This window comes from Hakea prostrata, chromosome 3 (assembly GCF_041222555.1).
Source record: "Hakea prostrata isolate BN-2017 chromosome 3, UWA_Hpros_2, whole genome shotgun sequence".
Taxonomy (NCBI): Eukaryota; Viridiplantae; Streptophyta; class Magnoliopsida; order Proteales; family Proteaceae; genus Hakea; species Hakea prostrata.
In genome coordinates, this window is record NC_142602.1 from 24,250,259 (window position 1) to 24,270,251 (window position 19,993).

Sequence of the window (19,993 nt, forward strand, 5' to 3'; positions counted from 1 at the left end):
CGTCGGGGGTAGCTCCGGACTCCTAACTCACTTCATATTATATTCTAAACTGTGGAAGACTAGGTTTATTAGAGTATGGATCCTCCAACCCACCTGGTTGGATTCTTGAGATGTATCCAATCTCAGAGCAAGATTTTTTTTAACTAAAATATAACACCAATAACCACTAATTTAGCTAATTTGTACTTGAAAAAAAAAAAAGAATCTTGTTTTGAGATTTGATACATGTTAAGAATACAATCATGTGGGTTAGAAAAAAATTTCCTTTCCATGTGGATAGAGTATCCGGATCGCTTTATTCACGCGTAATATTCTATTAAGAGTTCCAAGAATATCTTGTCTAAGAAGGAAAGTGTGATAGAAAGTGTCGACATGGTTGGCTAAAAAGTGAGCACTCTTTGGTTATAACGAATTTTTAAAATGTGTAAGAATGAACTACCATAACCATTCTCTTTTGGTAACCAAACATATCTTATCTCACTCTGAAAGTAGACAAAGTGAGCACTCTTTGGTTATAACCAACTTTTAAAATGTGTAAGAATGAACTACCATGACCATTCTCTTTTGGTAACCAAACATATCTTATCTCACTCTGAAAGTAGACAATTTTCTGTAATTTAATTTCTCAGCTGCCATATCAAGATCCATCCTTGTCTTCAGACCTAAACATTGATTTCCTGTAAAAAGTTCTTGCATCCATAGCTTACTACTTGTGGTAGCATATGATATGCATCTCCTCAAAAATAAAATATATATGATGAGCCAAAAAGTTGGTCTGACCTCCATTTCTTTGGGTGGAAGGTTCTTATTCTTTCAAATTGTCCAATGGAGAATACATCTTGTGCTAATTCATCATTAATATGAGAATTAGGCTAAAAGAACCTGATCAAGTTGTGCTTAAAGCAGGCATAAAAAAAATGCTGTTGTGTCTCTTACCAAAGAGCTAATTGGTTGGACCTATTGAGGTGGGGGGTGGGGGGTGGGGGGAGATGATGAAAGATACATTAGAGGTTCTAGAACTTCATCTATTGCTATATATATATATATGATCTTAATTAACTAGTTCCTTAATTAAATATAATATCTACCTTTCCATTTTCTGTTTGTTTATAATGATTTTCTAATGGTTCTGTGATAAGTTTAAAATCTATACTTTTCTGCAAGCCTAACATTTCACTCTTTCTTAATAAAAATTAGTGACATTACAATCAGATTCTTGATATGAAATGTACGAATGCTAAATTGAGGAGAAACTTATCACATAAAATTAAGAATACAATGAACACAACCCATTATGATTAAAGAAATATTTACAGTAATCCTTCTTTAACCCATTCACTATTTTGTGTGATCAAAGAAGGATCCAACTCTAATTAACAAACTTCTTCAATGTTTAGTGGGAAAGTAGGACTTGAGAGATACTGTTTTAGCCGGCCCATTTCATGGGCTACATCAATCATGGATGGTCTTGTAGAAGGAGAGTACTGTGTACACATCAAACCAAGCTCAATCAACTCTAAGATTGCTTCCCTCCATATCATCATCTTATTGCTGCTATCAGAATTATATGATTCAGTAGTAGTAGCTGAAGATGATGCTGGTGGTGCCAATCTTAGCAGTGCTTTCTCAACTATGTGCTCCAGCTTGAGCTTATCTGGGTATTGACTCTTCATCCATTCATGTAAGCTTGATCCCTCATGGAAAAGCACATCTGTGGGTCTTTTCCCTGTTACAATCTCTAGCAGTAGCACCCCAAAACTGTAAACATCTCCTTGTGTTGAAGCATGCTTCCCCAATCCATATTCTGCATTCAATTCAATCAAATATTAAGAGGCATCATCAACAGCAAAAGATATACAAGTGTGATTGAATAAGTCTGATGATCACTACTGGCCTTATATACAGAACTTGAATCATGTTTCTCCCAGAGCTAATGCTAAGAATTGTGAAAGAATGAAAGAACTTATAAATAAATGGAAATTAAGCATATATAGTACATACCAGGAGCGATATAACCAACTGAACCACATAATAGTCCTGCTGTTGAAGAGATGGAGGCTGAATCCATAACAGCAGGAGAGTCAAGATCATCATCAAGACCGCCACCTTTCACCAACTTTGCAATTCCAAAGTCGGTTACCAAAGCTGTCAAATCATCATCAAGAAGTATATTGCTTGGTTTCAGATCACAGTGAACAACCTTGACAGGAGAATGGTGGTGCAAGTATGCAACTCCTTCAGCCACATCACTACAGATGCTTACCAGCTCAACCAAGTTCAGACCACCGCAGTGATCTGCCTTCTCATTTGTTGGAGGATATAAATGATTCTCTAAGCTCCCATTTGACATCAATGGAAGAACAAGAGCCTTAAAATCAGGCCTACTGCATGTTGTTATTATCCTCATTAGGTTTCTGTGTCTTGTCCTCTTCAATACCTGACATTCTCTCTTGAAGCTCCTTGACATCTCTCCACCCATCTTTGAATCCAACACTTTAACAGCAAATTTTGTGTTGTCTCTGAGGACTCCCTTGTAGACCCGTCCAAACCTACCTGACCCAATTAGGCATGAGGGGTTGAACCCATCTGTTGCTTCTTTCAGCTGCCTGAAGGAGATTCTTGGATACCTCTTTGTCTCCTTTTCCTTACTACTGCTGTCTTGCTGATCATTGTCAAGATCAATCTCCTCCTTGCCCTGTTGATCAAAACTTTCCAACTGTCTCCTGGTGGCTCTAGACTTGAGCACCAATGGGTATAAAATGAAGCATGTCATAGGAATTGCAAATACTGCAAGGAGAATTGACCAGATCAGGGAGCGATTCCTTCTTTTCCTGCAGGGTTTCATTCCAGAGATGGATCCACAGAGACCTGAGTTTCCTCTGAAAGAATCCATTGTTAGTGATGCAAATATGCCCTGGTTTGGTATGGCCCCAGATAAGTTGTTGAAAGAGAAGTTGAGTTTCTTGAGAGTCGAAGAAGCCTGTAGCGATTGTGGTATTTCTCCCACCAAAGAGTTGTAAGATACATCAAGTACTTTAAGATAAGGCAATTTACCAACTGGAGCAGGGAAAAGGCCCTCAAAGTTATTACTGGACAGGTTGAGGTACTCCAATGCAATGCAGCTCCCAATTTGGGGTGGAATATTGCCAGAGAGTTTATTGGACGAGAGGTCCATGGCTATAACCATTTCCATTTTGCTCAACTCTAATGGCAGTGGACCTTCCAAGGCATTATTTGATAGATTCAAATACAACTTCAAGCTTGTAAGTCCTGCAACTTCACTAGGAATTATCCCTGACATTTTGTTATGAGAGAGATCTAGGATTTCCAAGTTAATGCATTTCCCCAGACTTGGTGGTATTGCTCCTGAAAGATGATTTCCATACAGCAAAAGTCTCCTTAACTGAGAAAGGTTAGAAAAACTATCAGGAATGGAACCTGAGAGCTTGTTTCTCGACAAATCTAGAAGACCCAAGTGGGCAATGCTGCCGAATGTCGAAGGGATATGACCAGAAAGGGAATTGTTTGATAGATAAACCCTTTCTAGTCTTCTCATTCGATGTAAATCTGACGGAATGGATCCATTCAAAAGATTGCTGGACAAGTTTAAGAGGGTTAAGTTAACAAGATTTGAAATGCTTGGGGGAATTGGACCATGGAAAAGATTGTCCTCTAGATGAATTTGTACAAGACTGGTGGAGAGATTGCCGATAATAGAAGGCAACTCTCCACGGAGATGATTTCCGGCTAATTCAAGTTCTTGAAGGTTAGAACAGTTAACAAGAGAAGAAAACAAGGGTCTGGGATAAGTCTTACCATTGTGACTGGTGAAGTTATTGTAGGACAAGTAGAGAAACTTCAACAGCGGCATTTTGTCAACTATATCAGATGGCAAATCCCCACTTAGAGAATTAGACTCAAGATCAAGCCATTCAAGGTTTGTAGAATTTGCAAGAGCCTTTGGAATCTGACCCACAAGCTGATTAGACCAAAGTAGTAGATACTTCAGTTCTTTCAAATAGCAGGAAGGATTCATCAGATAAGGAATTTCACCACTAAGAGAATTGTTAGAAAGATCCAGGTACTGCAAAGAAGAGGAAGACCCATTGCAGAACAGAGACGATGGGATCTTCCCCTTAAGCCGATTACTTCCCAAATTCAGATATTCCAGCTGATGAAGTGAACCCAATTCCACAGGAATCTCTCCTTCAAGAAGATTTGCTTGGAAGCTAAGCTGTTTTAGCTGGGAAAGATAACCAATCTCAGGTGGAATCCGGCCCCTAAAGTAGTTGCCAGTCAAGTCCAGAACCAGTAAGAATCTCAAGTTTGCAAGAACAGGAGAAATTATGCCTCCAAGTGATCTTCCACTGAGGTCAAGTTGAACCACACGATCTCTTGCAGTATTACATATAACTCCTGTCCAATTGCAGACATGTAAACTTGATGATGAGTTCCAGCTCTGGAGTGCATCGTCAGGGTCGAAATCGATACCAGACATGAAAGATAGAAGAGAAGCTCTATCTCTCAAAATGTAACTGCCATTAGCTTGTCCCATGACAACAAGAAAGAGAAAGAGAATAACTAAACAGCAGGACATTAACTTAACAATTCTACAGAAACCCATCTTGATGAACATGATAAGAGAGTACTGGTTGTCATGGATTGCAGAATCACCTTGGTTTGCAACAGGGTTTAATAGGAGTATCTAATTATCTATACCTTTCCATTAAATCAGAGAAATTAAAGAACAACATGATCAAGCCTGCCTAACTGCCGTTTGAAAGGGAGTGAACGTTGGTTTGGCGCCTCAATTCTCTTACTTGGAAGTCAACCAATTATTGAAGGACACGTTCAAACATGGGATTTGACATGTCAGCTCCGTTAACTTAATTACAAAATTTGCTGTGTGTGTCGGTGGAAGCCATGTCATCTTGCCTACCTCATTGTCTCCATGGATTTGCTTAGTTAGGTGATTAGTAGTGGAAGATGCGTTGTTAACTTAAAATTAATTAGAAGACAATTTGAGGGGAAGAGATCTCTTAAAGAATAGTTTCTTTTTTTGGTGTTAATAGGCATGCTTTGTTAGTGTTTAGTGATATGTGATGATGCTTGTGGCAACTAAGATTTGAGGTTTAATGTTTCTTTGTGTATCGCTTTCAGTTATGGTGATGCATAAAACCACCAAGCTACAGTATATTTTATGGTAGAGACGGAGGGCAGAGGCAATTTTCCTCCACAACCTTTATTTAAAAATAGAGCAAAAGCAAACATACATAAAAAAACAAGATTTAAATAGTTCACTGAAGCATATATCTATGGCCGAACAGAGATGCCCCTCGCGTTGGTTAAGAGGCTAAAAATAGTTATAGGAGTGGACACCTTATTAGTGTGGGGCCCACAACTAATCATTTTGAAGAATTTGAAATTTTTAATAAGACTCATGCCTATTCGCAATGCCCAATGTTGAAAAAAGCTACCTGAACTAGGGCTGCAATAGGGCTAGGCTGGGCTTTTGCAACCAGCCCTATATATATATATATTTTATAATCTAAGCTCATTACTATCCTGACCTTAATTTAGGGCCAAAGATTATTGTCTCTAACCCTAAGTCCTATAGGGCCAAGCTAAACCCATTCATGCCCTGATTGGCCCTATGTCTCCAACCCTAATTGGCCATTTCTCTAGCCCTGTCCTTGATTGGCCATGTCTCCAACCCTAATTGACCATTTCTCTATCCCGATTGGCCCCTATTTGTCCATGCCCTGGCCTTGGCCCTGATTGACCCTATATTTGGCTCTGGCCCTGATTAACCATTTGACATATCCTTGTCCCTGTTCCTAATTCATTGAGATCAAGCATTATGGACAAAATTAGTGCCAAAGTTAGGGCCAGAATCAAGGCCAAAATCAGAGCCAGGATTAGGGCAAAAAATTAGGAATGGGTAGGGATAGGCTCGACGGGCCAAAGAGTAATCCTAGGCCTACCCTCAAGGCCAAAATCTTGAGCCTAAGCCTTATTCGGGCTCAGGGCATGCTTATGGTGGGTCAAGGCCGTCAAGGCCAAAGTTGGAACCCTAACCCAAACTCATTTGGGCCCAAAATGAACCCCAGAACATTTTACATGGTGAAAACTGGTCTTTGCCATAACGACTTTATTTCAGCAATTTTTGCTGTGATACTGTTTCAATACCTTAACTTCACATTACTACTATGATCTACAACCATTGCACCAAGGCCTCTCCCTCAATATCAAATAAAACTCATTCCTAAAACATAGTCATTAAAGAGATGACGCCTACTTTTACATTGAACTAATCATATTTGATCTAGAATATATGGAACCCAAACCATTCTTTCCCGTAGAGAATCTGATCTCTAAAGCAATTGAAGCATACAGACAAAATTAGTGAATTATCAAGTGGAATGGTGCACAACAATTTGCAATCTAAACATAACAACTAAAGGCGAATCTCATTTTAAAGCTATGATCTGAAATTGAAAATAGATTCAATCAAAAAACTTTTAAGAACAGAAAAATCCTTCCGTACTGAGTTAGGTTATCAAGTACATTAATTACACAATGGGTGGTGGAAATATAAAGACTTCACTACCACATTACATATATAATCAACTAAGTGAATTTGGGGACAATAACCAAACCCTAAAAGCTCATACAGATGATCAATCTTGATCACAGTGCTCAACCAATCAAATTAGGGTTCCTGCTGCAATCAAATATCAATCCCATTAGGGTTGACCACTAAAGAAATTGAAGGAAAAATAAATAAATTAGGATCCACTATAGATTTGTCTTTGATATTATGAGAATAGGTTAATAAACAAGTAGAAAGTAGTTTTATAGTTTATTAATTTTGCTGTGTAAAGCATATTGAGTTTATGGTAATGAATATAGTATGGATAGTGCACCCAAACCCAGAAGTGACTACCAATAATCATAAATCTTTGTGATCACATTTTGATGACCTCAAAATTACCTACTTAATCATGATTAGTTAGCAAATTAGTGAAAAGATAAACACAATTAGCCAGTTAGCTAAATAGCTATCTTTCTTGAATTACAGCTACAGCTTGGTCCCTGCAACTACATGGCTAGAGATTAATTAAGCATAAGTAACCCTAAGATACTTGTACTTAAGAGATAAGAAACTGATGGAGAGCATGATAAGCTCTTTAATTACTTGAATTTTATTTAATAAAACATGTTAACAACAAGAACACACCTGGCTTGGTTGTTGAAAATGCATCAATCATGTCAAACCCAATTCAATGAATCTAACCTAATTTCCTTGTAGAAGAAGAGACAGAAGTGAGATTTGGACATTGTCATATTAGGGTTAAAGAGCTATTGCAATTAGTTTTGGGTGATCTCCAGAGATCTCTATTGAATTTTTTATTCTAATGTTTAGTGGAAATAGAACAAGGCATATGTGAAAGAACATATGATGTTGATGGAATTACTTTCATGTATCTTCTTCTCTTCTTTCTAGGGCACAGATCCCAAGTAGTCTTGCATCACTAGAAGTACTTAAAACTGAAATGAAGAAAAAGAGAGGCAGTGAGAAAGTGCTCACAAACATATGGCTCAGAGAGCTCATATGAAATGGGGTGGTGGTAGTGGTGGTGGCCATGGAAGAAAAGAGAGATTCATTATCATTTGTCATATAAGGCAAGAAGGCAAGAAAGGTGATATGTTTTAGAAAAATGTGAATTTTAATGAAGGATGTACAAAAGAATGAAGATGTCACACGTAATTTCATATAATTAACAAAAGGATCTTATATGGGTAGACAATATTATTCTATCTAGATTCATTATAGATTTGTTTCACTATCAATACGATCGATTACCTTCACATTAGCTTCTTTAAGATGGATTACGAATAATCAACTTATGTCAACAATAGAATACAAGAAAACGTACCAAATCATGAAGTCTCTCTCTTTCTCCGATGTATATACTCATGCACTGCGATAGTTTTTTTAGAATTGTTGATTTTATGTACATTCAAGACGGGGGTTCTTAGTTATTATATATACCATCAACAGAATCGAACCCTGCCCTATTTATTAAGAGATATTAATCATTGTCACTTAAGCCAATTTACAACGATAGTTGGAGGTTCATATACGCAAAACACATACATGCTTGAAAGATACAAAATAATGGGTGATGCCGTGGTCCTTTAGAATGACAACCCTAAAGGTAGAATTATGGATTACACGTATATGGCCTTCTTATCTAGTTTGGGTTGAGTCCAAATCAGGTTTAAAATAAAATTATTTTTCTTAACAAGAATGACAAAGCTTAGCCCTCCCCACCATTTGGGAGTTGCCATTTGGATTCCATTTTGTTTGATTTCTGTTTTTTTAATTTCTAACCTAAAATAGTTGTCATTCCAAATTTTTTTAATTATCATTAGCCATTCAATAACCACAATGGATTTTAAAGAACCTATTGAGCAACCTCTCTTCTTGAAACCCTCCATTTGTTACTTTGTAGGCATGCTTAATTAAAATGATGGTTAATTAAAAATTAATAAACAGGCTTTAGTCATTCAAGATAGAATTGTGTATTTTTAATAAAACAAAGATCAAGAATGCCTGTGACGAGATAAGATAATCTTGTGAGTTGTCACATTAAAGAAAATGATAGATGGAATCAAAATCGCTATCAAAATTAAACTACAATTATAAGCTAATTTGATTTAGGCATAATTTTTTGCTTATCATAAATGTGAACTAAGAAGATGTAATCTTCTTTGAATTGTACATTCTTATTTTCAAAAGTGATTTCATATAAAGATGAAATGCTTTTTAAAAATTCAAATGACCTTAAAATTTCATGCCCCTATGTAATAAAATTACTTTCTATACAAAAGAAGAAAAAAAAAGAAAAGCAAATTAAGTCGTTTCTACTTGCGGTGTTTGATCTCCAAGTTTTTGAGTTAAAATAGGTTCAAACCCGCATTAACAAGTTCAAGATTACATCGTGAACGCATTTTCTTGGGCTGAATAATTAGTTTGCTTTTGGGTAACCAATATCTAACATATAACCCACTTAAGCATCTCCATTATTGAATGCTTCAATCAAGGAGTCCATACCTTCCCTGCTTGCTATGATTTAATTTCTGACTTAATGTGATTGACATTTTAATGCATGAATGGTACAAGATTTTAAAGTTCCCACTTAATTTTACTATTTCTTAATATCCACTAGTAAGTTTAGTGGGAAATACACTATATACCTAAAAGAAAATGATGTTGACATTGCCTTCACATTTCACACCTAGGGGGCATTGCTTATGGTTGGTTATTGGTATTCTTGGACAAGGTTGAGTTTGAACCTGCTGCCAAACACAATATTTGAGCTCATTGGGCTGATTAGAAAGGGCATAAGGATATAAAGCCCATGAGAATTCTATGCCTAATAATGGGTTGGGCTGAAGAAATAGAGTTGTAAGCCCATAATCCATGACAAGTTGCTAAGGCAAGCTAGAGTTGTAAGCCCATAGTCCCTCAAGCTTGTGCTACAAGCCCGCTCTGCCTTAATAATTGCTTGGGCTGGAGCACTAGAGTTGCAGGCCCAATGGTCTATTACAGTTTGCCATGGCAAGCTAGCCTTAAGCCAAAAATGGAAGTACTCGGTTATATCCAAGGTACGAAATTTCGCCGACACAGGAGGTGTCGGTGGCTGGCGAAATCCCAAAATGTTCGGGAAATTTCGCCAACATTTGGGTGGTTTCGATTGGGAAAAAAGGTATGATTGGGCCGAGCTAGATGAAAAATGTGTGAATTGACTTGGGAAATATTAATTGAAATAGTAGGGGTTCAATTAAAGAGCAATTAAGGGTGTGGGCCTAATTGAGCTAAGGCCCGTTGGGTGATGAACTTGGTAAGCTAGGATGGGCCTATGGTCCTCACAAGATTTTGAGTTTTTTTTTTTTTTTTTTTTTCATGATATATCGTCAATTTCTCGGTGATATATTGCCAATATTCGGCCAATCCTGTTTCGGCAAGGTGTGTCATTTTAGTGCCTATCAACACGGCAATATATTGCCTAATTTTGTCAATATATCGCCAACATTGCGTACCTTGATTATATCTCAAGGTGCTGGCCATCTTGGTGGAGTTTTCAACTAATTGGTCATTACTCAATTCTTGGCTTCCCCATGTTTGCAGTGCAGATGTCAATGTTTCCTCAATCCAAATTAAAGAGGCAAATTTGATGTTGAAGGTTTCTATTAAAAGAGAATTCAAGAGGGTATTTTTTCTATATAATCGTATCTTATTAATTTTTGTTGAAAAATTGTTTCGATGCCTTGATCTTGTGCTATATTACTTTGGTCAATGACTAATACAACAAACCTAAAATCAATCCAAAATGCTTCTAAGTAAAAGAAATTACAAATAAAAAGCCTAATGTGTGTATTTCTGATAATTACAAAATGACCTAATTAATTGTCATATGTAATCCTTCGATTTGCTTGAAACCAAAATTCTCAATTCTCTCAAATTTGAAAAAACAAGATAAAAAACAAGCACAACGGCAAAACCAGGAAAAGAGAAAAAAATTTAGGGTGCCAAGAACCAGAAAATGGAAATATCTCGTTCACAAAGAGAGAGAAATCTGCTATGTGAATTCAACCGACCATACGGCTAAACAGGTGATAATATGATTAATATCTAACGGAATGGTGATAAAATATCGGTGACTTCTCGTTGCCCAGATATGAAAAATCAATCCACAGGGTTTTAGCGGGGTTCTCTTACTTGAATACCCAAATCTCTCATTCTCTCTCTGAGGCTGGTCAATCTGGATAGATGGCTTCGACGGCCACAGCGTTCTTTGCTCATAGCCCTCGAGTTCGAGTCCACAATACATGGAGAAGACAGCGAAGGAAAAACATGAATTCTCAGAAAAACTTGCTTCTTCTCCGCAACCCGAGCTCGGACAATCCATTTCGTGGGTTGAAACTTGGTAAACCCTTCTCTTCTTCTCATTTCCCGGTTGGGTTTGAATGGCCAATACTCAATTCATATCTCCTGAGCAAGTCTTCTCACTTGGGTTCTATCCAGTTCCCTACTTTATCAGACTCAATAGACGAAAATCTCATTGAAAACCTTGAAGATGCCATTACTTTGCAAAGATTCACCAATGGAGTTCACCAAATTCTGCCGGAAGAATCAGTCAGCAGGATCTTTTATGACGACCCACCTTGGATGTCTTCCGTTTTGAAGGGTCTTGAAGAGAGAGTTAAAGGTGCTGAGAAACAACGTTCATTTTCTCATGGGATGGAGAAAAGCAGATATAATGCGCTTCGGAGAAGGCAGGTTAAGGAAGAGACTGAAGCGTGGGAGAGGGCTGCTGCGGAGTACAAGGAGTTGGAGAGAGTGATGTGTGAGAAGAAATTGGCTCCTAATTTACCTTATGTGAAGTTTCTGTTTTTGGGTTGGTTTGAACCTCTCAGGGATGCAATTGCTAAAGAACAGACGGTGCAGGGGACAAAAAGGCAGAAGGCTGCTTATGCTCCTCACATTGATTTATTGCCGGCTGACAAGATAGCTGTTATTGTAATGCATAAAGTCATGGCTTTGATGATGGTAACACCGGAAGAAGGGTGTGTGAGGGTTGTTCAAGCCGCTGTTCATATCGGCGAAGCCATTGAGCAAGAGGTCAGTCTTCTAAGTTGTATATTTTATTGAATTGTAGGATACTTTGGTTTAATGGGCAACTCCTACATTAGTTACATATCTTCTGAAAATCCAATTAGAGGAATAACTTTTGAAGAGAAAAGAAGAGGACCCAAGGTGTGTTGAAGTGGTTGGTTCTAGTTATACATAGGAAAAGTTATTAAACCGTGTTGTGTCAATTAATGTCCCAAAATCTCTTCAATCCTCCGGTGCAAGATTTTAGACGTCTTATTCTCCACCTCAGCCTTTCTGATTCTAAATTCATGTTGATCGGCATTGTGCACATTGTGTTTATTGATTTAGGTAACTAATTTGTTGTGATACCATCGATCACCCTTGGGGGAGTCAGAGAAAATGAATGTCTCTCCTGTAGGCTCCGAGCCTCTAATACTAAAGGCTATGGCTTGACTTTATATGTGGTCCAGTTGATCACATGCTATTAAAAAAAAAAAACTTCTCTTGCAAAGAAATGGTGTCCATTAAGTCTCCTACAGAGCCCGTGTGCTGCAGTAGGGATCTGGGTAGAAGTGTTTTGCCACTCCTTCCTCCCTGGCTTCTCAATGGCTGCCCTATATAGAATGAGAACTTAGCCTTATGTTCCCTCCTCTGCTGTAGATTAGAGAAAGATGACCCTCTTTCACTCTTGTGTCAGGCGGGTTTTGGAAGAGTTGAATCTTTTGTTGACTAATAATAGGTGGGGTTGTGCAATGAAATCTGATCTCTCTTTCTCTCTCTCTCCCCCTCTCTCTCTATATATATATCTATCTATCTATCTATCTATATATTTGCATGAAAAGTTAGCCTTCTGTGCTCTGCTGTGTAAGGATTGCCCTTTTCTTGTTCATTTTCCTATCTTTTATTGTTGTATTATTATTATTATTATTATTATTATTGTTGTTGTTGTTGTTATTTATTTATTTTTTATTATTATTTTTTTTTTTGGGGGGGGGGGGGGATGAACTTAATCTTCTTCTTTATGTTGTGACAGTAATATCAACAACTCATTTAGTAAAAGTGATAACCGTCTTGGTAAGACCTATAGTTTCTTTTTACCTGTTATCTCCACATCATAAATTGATAATATTAAGAATGGACAATGCAGCAGTCATTTACAAAACAAAAATCAAAGACAATTAATGCACACTGAACAAAAAATCTTGTGTGGTTGACCCAAGATGAGCTAGATCCCTGGCCAAGTGATAAACTGGAGCTAGAAGAAGAAAAGAAAAGAAAAGAAAGAAAGAAAAAGAAAGAACATTTCCTAAAAATTAGGAGGAGAACTGGTCTAATCCCTGGCAGGATTAAATAGAAAAGCCCTAGAAAGCAAGAAAAGGGAGCTGTGGGATCTCAAAAAGAAAATCTGAAAAACCGATGGCAGGGTTGTCTTTGTGGATTCAGTTGATGATGGTGTACCTGATAACAATGATCTTGATTTGGAATCTTCAAGAAACTGATGTAACAATCTGTTGATAAGAAATTCTAGGCTTGAGATTTCCACAGCAGAATTAGGGTTAAGGACAATAATATTGTTGGAAGAGGATGAGGGAGTAGACGTCATACCCATCCCATCTCAGGATTTTCACAAAGGCTCGAGCCAATATTTCACTAGTCAAATTTGTATACAATGCTGGCCTCCGTAAATACTTAGAAATCTCTAAAATAGACCTTTCTTTCTTGGTTTCCCCCCCCTGGGGGGGGGGGGTGGGGTGGGTGTGGGGGAGGTGGAATGGATTAGGGATGATAGGTGGTGTTGGGTATTCAGCGTGAGCATCTCACTCATCCTATTGCAAGATTTTCACTAAGGCTCAAGCCAATATTTCATTTATTAGATTTCCTTGCTTACAGATTTGTGTAGAAAAATCAGAATTATACTTAAGACACTAAAAAGCCTAATCCAATGCTTACCTAATAGGATACCTAAATTGGCTAGGAAAGTGAAATAAGAAAGAAAGTAATGACGTAAATCCGGTTTCCTACTTTCTACCCATATTTGAGACTTATTAGATTGTGCAGTTACAAAATAAAACATAGAATCAAAGGCCCAAGTTGTACATAGCCCAGCTCAATGGCTTATTTTCAGTCAAAGAAGCCCTCAAAGGCTCTAAGTGGCTTATTTTGCATCACTTGGTGTACCTGCTCTGTGAAGATCTCAACGGACGAGCTTGACTACAGTGATGTCCCCATCTTACTAGGGGAATGCTGGATCACATAAATATTATCATAAACTATGTGATAAGGCAATTCATATTGTTGTTACTCGTCATCTTTAGAACCACCTCTAGGGGTGTGTGCTTTAGTTGATCTGTAGAAGAGTTGTCCTACTTTTGGTTCATTGATGTTTCCATGACATGTCAGCGACATGCTTTTTTTATTGTTTGTTAATTCAGGTAATGATTCAAAGATTTTTTGAGCGAGCTAAGAAACGCAGGAGTTCTAAGATGATTGGAAGCAATAAGCATGAGGATATAAATCCAGAGCTGGAGATTATCAGGCAACGTGTTAATAAATTGATGAAAAAGAAAAGACTACTGGAGGTGCAAAAGCTGGTTAAAAGTGACGATGATAGTAAGCCTTGGGGTCGGGATGCCCAGGCTAAGGTTTGTGATCCTTTACCCTCTTATAAATGAGATGGTTGATTTTTTTTTTTTTTTTTTTTTGGGGGGGGGGGGTGTTGTCCTTGATTTGAAGCCTTGTTTTGATAACTTTGCAGCTGGGAAGCCGTCTGATAGAGTTATTAACAGAAACAGCTTTCGTACAACCTCCAATTAGCCAGTTACCTGATGGCCCTCCGGAGATTCGTCCTGCATTTAGGCACAGGTTTAAAACTCTGATGAAGGAGCTGGGGTATGATGTTGTTTCCTTTACCTGTTAAAACATTATTTTAGGCAAATTGAGTTTGAATCATAATCATGGCCTATGAACTTTGGACTTCTGGATCACTTACTAGGATGCAACAAAGCCACACTAGACATACTTCCAGCTGCTGATTCGTTGATAACAGCATTCTACTTAACAGTGGGCTCAAGTCTGTTTCATTGGTTAGGATCTCATTAAAATGATAGGTCACAGCTCCATTGCGTAAAAGTTGTACCCAGAGCATGAAGCTATCGTCGCTGTGGGTCTGGGGAGGGCCATAGTGTATGGATACCTACTCCTGGTTTCACCTAGAGGCTGTTTCTAGGCTCAAACATGTGATCACTGGTCCATCATATGTAGGATCTCATTAATAAGCATTTCAATATTATCATGGGTGTTTTTTTGTTCATGTAGGCGGAGTGCTGGAAAGAGGTATGGAGTTATTGAATGTGACCCACTAGTCCTCAAAGGGCTTGACAGAACTGTAAGTTTAGTAGCTTTTCATATCTGAGATAATGTACTTGGACGGCTTGAAATAAGTTTACTGCACCAAATTATTTTTGGTTTATATTTTTGTATATCAATATATGGTACAATGCATGTTGAAATAATCTGTTTCCTGGATTCTATACCTGGATTGCATGCCAAATACCCACTTAAGCTGTGGGCTGTAACCTCTTTGGCACTTCTGGCAGCTAATGGCACTTATTTTATGAGTTTTTGGACAGAAAAAGTGACCATTCCTGTGATGAGTACCATGCAATTAAGGGAGCCATAACATTTTGGTCGGATTTGTTATATTTTGCTTTCTATTTTAGTTTAGGTTTCTATTTTTGGTTACTTGGTTGACAAGGATTCATCATGGGCTCAATATTGGCCATATGTTTTACTTTGCTTTCTTCATAGTATGAAATCAGTTTTAGAGAACTTTATGTAATCAGGATTTGGAGATTTTTCCTAATCCCAAAATTTATAAATAAAGCTATTTGTCAGGGGGAGAGCATAGATGCAAGTCATATCTCTCCACCTCTTCTTCTCTTCATCTTCTCTCCCCAAGTCTTCTTTTCTGTTCTTTACCTAATCACAGATTTTGATTTCTAACAGGTTTCTTATATCAAAATTCAAGCCAGGTCTTTGATTGAACTGAAAACCTCAATCTGAATAAAATCATGTTTTGCTGCATCAATTCTGAGATCTTAATCCTGGATTGGATGCCATTAACCAAACCCAAACTGGGCCCAGATAGGAATCTCAGTTAGGATTCCAATCTTGTATTTCATACCAAATTCCGGATGCCATTAACCAAACCCAAACTGGGCCCAGATAGGAATCTCAGTTAGGATTCCAATCTTGTATTTCATACCAAATTCCCACGTTAGATTAACAGTACATCTGAATAGGTTGACGAATTTTCTTGCACACAAATGATTGATAAAGCATGAATACAGCTATCTCTTTGATATTTTGTGCATTTTTTCTCTTTATTTTATTTTTAATTTTGGATCTTGTAACTCTCTTGCCATTAATAATATATGCTATGGGTGGGGTCAAAGTCAATTTCCCAATTATTCTATGTTTACTTAATCATTTATTCTTTCACATGATGATGTGTATGCAGGCCAGACATATGGTGATTCCTTACGTGCCGATGTTGATACCACCCAGAAAGTGGAAAGGGTACTATAAGATCGCTGAATTATGTTGTTCCAACTTCCAATCCCCATCCCAAAATCTCTTTCTTTTTGGCCATTATCCTCTTAATGGATAGCTGTCTTGTTGAGAATTTTAATATGGAGCATTTTCATGCATGTGACACCAGAAGAATAAAAAAGATAAGGGCTGAATTTTAGAACAGCCCCCCTGGAGGCTTTCTGGCATAATGGATATTATTACCACATGGCAGTTTGATTAGCTTCTATTGATTATTTTAGACCATGCTTCTGCACAATGTTTTTAAAATTGTGTAAAGTCATTTTGTTTGGGCCTGCTTGAAGAACAATGACTATTGAACAAGCAAGAGAAAAGTCTGATACATGATGAGCTGTATGGTTCAGATAGGGCAACAACTTTGGCATGTGGAATACCTGAGACTTTAGTTGGTATACGACAGTTAGAATGGGTGATCTGAACAATATGCACATTTGATGAAAGGATGGCCCTATTTATTGGCCATGTGTTGGTTTTAAAGTCCACCTCAATCATATCACCCAATGTGTGTGTTTGATTCTGCATATTTAATGGTCAAGATTATGCCAAAATAGAGAAGAAGTGGGTTTTTTTTTATTTTACCACATGGTCGAGTCTTTCAGCTGAAATTGAACTGATGAGTTTGGGAGGTTGAGCCCCCCTTTGGTTTTTGGACCCATCTGCTTTTCAGTTGCCACATGGCAGATGTGCATTTTTCTGCTAAGCTTGAGAAGGCAATCTGTTATGCCAATTCCCTTAGAGAGTGTTTCTTACTTTAATAGAAAAACAAATTTCGGCTGCAGTTGGCTGCCCAAAACTCCTGAATTTCATATTAAATGTTCTTACTCTTTATAACTTTCCATAGGTATGACAAGGGTGGATACCTGTTTTTACCGTCTTACGTGATGCGTACTCATGGAGCAAAGCAACAACAAGATGCTGTTAGGAATGTTTCTAAAAAGCAGATGCAGAAAGTATTTGAGGTCAGAATTCATCTCTCAATTGTCTTTGCAAGATATCTTGTAATGGGTTAATTCCTTGATCAAGGTACTTTCTTTAAAAAGAACTCAAACATATTGCAATAGCATCATGTCTACAGAACTTTTTATTGGCAGCAAGATTTTGCCAAAGTTCAATGGATGGATGTTCATCTTTTTTGTTCTTAAACATGATATTTCTCTGAGAGAAAACTTAAATCTTGTCACTCAAATCTTTAAATAATTGCTTCAGCCTGTGATTCATGTGGTGCATGAACAAATGAGATTGAAACCTCATCTTCCTGTTGGTGATGATATCTCTGCTGCTAATACTGTGGCTATCATTCCACTGCAGTTAAACATGCCCTTGATGTTTGACTATGGGAACTAAACAGGTAAACCTGGATATATTAAGTAAGATGACAATCTAGTGACAAACTCTAAAAGCTAGTTAAAGCTTGTGTACCATTTCTTCTGACCATGACATTGCTATCCCTTTAGTTTGATCTCCTTATTGCTGTAAATTGCTTCTCCCTGATTAGCCAGACAGAATAATTTTTTACTTTTGCTCTGAATTTATATTTTTCACTGCAGCTAAGAGTAGGAGACTCTAGTTTTATCCTAGTCAAAAACCAGTTTGCTAAGTACGTTCGTGTTGTTCAGGTGTGACATGCTAATTTCTGATGAATCTCCAGCTTAGTGTATCTGTAGATGAAGGCAACAGTATAGCTAGAGAACTATGTTTTTTAAATCTTTGCAAAAAATTTGTCTTACAATATGAAGCTGACTTTGGATTTTGTTGTTGCCCACAACCAATCACATTCAGGCACTGGATACCCTTGGAAACACTAGATGGAGGGTAAATAAAAGAATTCTTGATGTTGTAGAGTGCCTTTGGGCTAAAGGTGGCAACATTGGAGGCCTTATTGATCGTGAAGATGTGAGCACATCTCAACTTGTCACTTTCAGGGGATTACTTCTCTCATCAAACAATTTGTTTCTTTTTTCTCCCTTTTTCATCTCCATCTTTTAACATTGAAAATCTAAGTGCTGGTTGATTACATTATAAAAATGTTAAAGCTATTCACTAGAAAAATGAGAGTTTTGTTTCATGAAAATATTCTTTCCTTTATCCAACAATTCGATTTCTGTTATTTTGTGCACATCCTGGGTCAAAGGTTCAAGGCTTCATGGATCCATCTGTAGATTGGATCAGGATAACCAATCCTTCATGCTTGGATTGGAAATCGGGCTTGTTTCCTCAAGGATCTGCTAAGATCCAAGCTAGTCTTGTATTTTTCCATTTTGTAAATCTCAAGTTGACCTGAACAATCTCCATCTGTTTGGTGGTTGTCCCAAATAATTGAGTGCTCAGATATTTAGGATTATCCATTCTGGTCAGTTCTTGGCCAAGGATATATGAAATATCCTTGAGGGTGGATAGGTTATCACTATTCACTAATGAATTTTGTCTCTCATTTGATTTAGCAATAAGTATTTGAATTAATATACAGAACTGTAAATAACAAGTTGCACAACTAAGGGATACACAATTTTTAGTTCTTTGATTTTAACATGACCAAAGTATCCTTAATCTCGTAAGGATGAGAGGATCCTTGTATCAATCGAAGGATAGTCTATATTAATGCAACAAATCATACATAGTTACCTAACTAACAAGCATAAACAATGAAAAATACAAGAGAGTTAGCGACATGAATACCTCTCAAGTTTCAAAAGATAGTTGTACTTTACCCTCTGAATGGTAATACACATGAATAATTCTACACAATGATATGGATGGCATGTGGTTTTGTAAACCTTCTAGAACACTCTTCTTTATGATGCATTTTGGAAGAGGTTTGGAGATTGGAGACTTGAAATCTTGGTTGGTTGGTTTACTGCAAAGCTTGGGTTGAAAGCTTGAACTCAATAACAATCGTACTTGAAAAAAAATGAAAAAAAAGAACACATTTTATTCTTTACCTGAAAAGTACTCTCGGGTGGTGGGTAGGTGTACATTTCTTGCCTTCTGATTCTCTATTCATAGCAAAATTTTGGAGTTAATTTGAGGCCCAATAGAGATAAGATGGATATATTTTATTCTGTCGGTTGATTGGAATATATAATCACTGAGGAAAAGAGTAGCTCTTGGGTGACTGATCTGATGTCTATTAGTAGATGAGCCAGCAAGTTCCTGTTCTGTCAATTTAAAGCGATGGTTCTCTAGATGGTAGACTGACTGGCAGTTTGGCCTCCTTTTAGACTGACTGAGTTTAGGAGAAGTGTTGTGGTTCCAATTTACAAAAATAAAGGAGATATTCAAAGTTGTAATAACTATAGGGGCATTAAATTGATGAGCCATACGATGAAATTATGGGAGAGAATAATTGAAAGCCGTTTGAGACACTTAACTACAGTTACGGAGAACCAATTTGGGTTTATGCCGGGAAGATCTACAATGGAGGCTATTTACTTAATTAGGAGACTTATGGAAAGGTATAGAGAATGTAGGAAAGATCTTCATATGGTATTTATTGACCTAGAAAAAGCTTATGATACAGTCCCTAGAGCGTTAATTTGGCAAGTACTAGAGAAAAGAAGTGTTGCAAGTAAATATATAGATATAGTTAAGGATATGTATGATGGTTCGGTGACTAGTGTTAGAACAGTGGGGGGACAAAGTAATGAATTCCCGATAACAATTGGGCTACATCAAGGGTCAACTTTAAGCCCATATCAATTTGCACTGCTAATGGATGAA

General features: G+C 37.4%; 2 protein-coding genes across 3 annotated transcripts in view; one reads left to right on the forward strand and one right to left on the reverse strand.

Moving 5' to 3' along the window:
* Nucleotides 1-1,080: 1,080 nt before the first annotated feature.
* LOC149021802 (Leucine-rich receptor-like protein kinase family protein) lies at nt 1,081-4,746 on the reverse strand. The gene is made up of 2 exons (XM_089147185.1): nt 2,002-4,746; nt 1,081-1,804 (listed from the first exon to the last, which is right to left on the reverse strand). Exons 1-2 carry the CDS (start codon nt 4,634-4,636, stop codon nt 1,374-1,376), a joined length of 3,066 nt encoding a protein of 1,021 aa, XP_089003311.1. The 5' UTR covers nt 4,637-4,746; the 3' UTR covers nt 1,081-1,373.
* Nucleotides 4,747-10,702: 5,956 nt separating this feature from the next.
* SCA3 (DNA/RNA polymerases superfamily protein) overlaps nt 10,703-19,993 on the forward strand; it is a 42,185-nt gene continuing 32,894 nt past the window's right edge. Inside the window, exons 1-8 of one of the 2 annotated variants that reach the window (XM_089149984.1) lie at nt 10,907-10,997; nt 11,096-11,692; nt 14,098-14,307; nt 14,421-14,554; nt 14,981-15,050; nt 16,185-16,243; nt 17,118-17,235; nt 18,056-18,169. In XM_089149984.1, the coding sequence (XP_089006110.1) occupies nt 11,240-11,692; nt 14,098-14,307; nt 14,421-14,554; nt 14,981-15,050; nt 16,185-16,243; nt 17,118-17,235; nt 18,056-18,169 (1,158 nt within the window). In that variant the 5' untranslated portion in view covers nt 10,907-10,997; nt 11,096-11,239. Of the gene's footprint in view, nt 11,693-14,097; nt 14,308-14,420; nt 14,555-14,980; nt 15,051-16,184; nt 16,244-17,117; nt 17,236-18,055; nt 18,170-19,993 lie in introns of both variants that reach the window. The other variant, XM_089149983.1, reaches the window with a different exon arrangement.